At 29.0% G+C, this 2500-nt stretch overlaps 1 protein-coding gene across 1 annotated transcript in view; it reads right to left on the bottom strand.

Annotated features, from left to right (window-relative positions):
* The window catches only part of LOC147807236 (uncharacterized), a 528-nt gene extending 386 nt beyond the window's left edge, over window positions 1-142 (bottom strand). Inside the window, exon 1 of the mRNA XM_087168839.1 lies at window positions 1-142. This exon is cut by the window's left edge and continues 386 nt beyond it. Coding sequence (XP_087024965.1) covers window positions 1-142 — 142 coding nt within the window.
* Between the last annotated feature and the right edge of the window lie 2358 nt (window positions 143-2500).

The following is a 2500-nucleotide window of genomic DNA, read 5'->3' as shown; positions in this document are numbered from 1 at the left end:
TACCTTCTTTCATGTATGCTATCATAACGGCTGATACAGTACTTCTTGCAAACCCCAAAAGGTTTGCTGTTTCTGTCGCCGATGTTCCACTTAAACGCGCCCCAACAATCATCCCTCTTTGGAATTCTGACAGGTCAGACATTTCACCTTATAAAAGCTAGTTAGATAAATTAATGCAACACAGGTGACCTAATGTTGAGAGACTGATAGCTTCCTCTTTACACTTACTAGGTGGCTGACTTCTGTTACAGGTGGCGCGGCTGTACTGCAGGTGTGAAATAAGTCACACTTTTTCACAGGTGTTCGTATTATTTTGTCATCCATCTGTATTAGGGGTGCACAACCTGCCGCCGCGCGGCCAAATGCGGCCCTTCGACTACTGAAGTGCGGCCCTCGAGAGCATCTAAACACAATAAAAAATTATTTAAAAAATGGCAATTTTAATCGCACTTTTGAGTCATCACGTTTTGACACAATCAATTTTAACAGATTCCTTAGTAAATGTACGTTAACGCGCTTTCTTGAAGCCGAATTTATCGTAAATACAAATGATTTTTTTAACAGTTATTTCCGCTTTTCTACGTGATTTTGATAATTCTGAATTTTTATTACGACGCGAGTTTCAGATCGCAAATTTAAATAATCACTTTTTGTGCACTTTATTTGTGACGATTTCATCTTAAATCTAAGTGATTTTTTTATCTTTTTTTGCAATTCTTTCTTTTTTTCAAAATTTTTCTCGGCAGTTATTGCTATGCGTTCCCACGTATTATAAAAAATTCCAATTATTCTGTTACGACATGCAAATTTTAAATCATGCATTTGACGCGCTTTATTCGTGCTGAGTTCAGCATAAATATATTTTTTCCTAATTATTTCTATACTTTTCCTCGTGATTTTGACGATCCCGTTATTTAACTATGATGTTATTACGACACGTGTTTGTAATCACGCAATTAAATAATCACTTTTTTATACGGTATTACGGTACAGTTTTATCGTAAATCCTAGTTATTTTTCCTTCGTTTTTATTTCCGCAACGAATATGATTTGGTCGAATGCGGTAATAAATTGTGATTTGATCAAAAACCAAATATTCGGCAAAAAAAAGAAGAAAAAATCTATTGAACGCCGTATACTTGGGGCAAATAGCAAAATCTTTTAGCAGTATAGCAACACTGAAACTAAAATTTCAATGCTCAGAATAATATTTCCTGGAAAAACGTATTCATAAATTAACTCTAAAAAATAAGGCCAATCAAGAACGTTTTTGAAACTGTCGAAAAGCGAAACAGAGAACATCTTAATTTTTAAAAATTTTTTTTAATGCTGAACATCTCAGTTTTTCAATTACCTGAAAAAGCCAAGAAAAAAGAATTAAGTCAACAGAAATGCTATTAAAAATTACTGCGTTATAATGAAAACATCTAAAAAAAGTTTTTTTTTATTTAAAGAAAAAAAAAGATAGAAAAAATGTTCTTAATTTTTAAGTGAAAATCTTATGCCGAAAATCTCAATTTAAATTTCTCTCATTGCCATAATTTTAGAAGAGAAAAATTTGCTATAAAATAAATTTTATCTGTAACTTTATTTTTAAGGAAAATGCTGAGTCATAATAAAAATGCCGAAAAAAGAAAAACAGAAAAAACAAATTTTTCTTAGTTCCTGAAACAAAACTTTAATACTGAAAATCACACTTTTCTATGTTAGTGGTTATTCATATTACAGTACAGGGAAAGAGTGATAATAAATTAATAGTATGAGACGTTCTGTTAAAATGATGGTTATAATAAAAACTGCAAAAAATGGATCCTTCTCAATTCTCAAAGTATCGAAAAAATGACAAAATTGACTTGTCTGATTATAATTTTAAAAAAAAAGTAATATGTATAAAAATTCAAAAATGAAAAAAACTTAGAAAAATACATTTCTAAAAAATATTCTGCCAAATATTTGACTGATCATTCAATCAACTGAATTTTTCACAGAAGGGCCAAATACTCGTTACATCCCTCCCTAATTTAAATGCAATGTTATTGCAACTTGAGAAATTCATAAAATGGCGGAAAACGTGAATTTTTAAACTGCTCACTGTTCGTAGTTTCGATTAAATTTTTTGTTGCTTAAGTGATCTTTTTCGATAAAAAAGAAAGGAAAATGTTTACGATATAAAAAATTAATAATTAATAAAATAAAATAATGAAGTACATTACACAATAAGCATTGAATTTTATTTTGAACTATCACAGTTTTGTTTTTATTTTAGGCTTTTGCTTAAAACCTATAAATTTTCTTCAATTAAAATATTTAATTTGATTTATATTACTTAATTACGACTAAACCTTTTACTACTTTCATTCTGTGGGCATTGCAGTTTTTTCTAATTTATTGTAATTTAATTCTAAAATGAGTTTCATATTGCATGATATGATAAAAAAAAATATTTCTTTTCTTCAATGTTTATTTATTTTGATAAATCTATTGTTCATATGATAAAAAT

The sequence above is a fragment of the Parasteatoda tepidariorum genome, chromosome 7, assembly GCF_982258835.1.
Source record: "Parasteatoda tepidariorum strain Cologne lab strain chromosome 7, Ptep-v5.0, whole genome shotgun sequence".
Lineage (NCBI taxonomy): Eukaryota > Metazoa > Arthropoda > Arachnida > Araneae > Theridiidae > Parasteatoda > Parasteatoda tepidariorum.
Note: the sequence above shows the minus strand (reverse complement) of the source record. Positions and strands in the feature narration are given on the sequence as shown.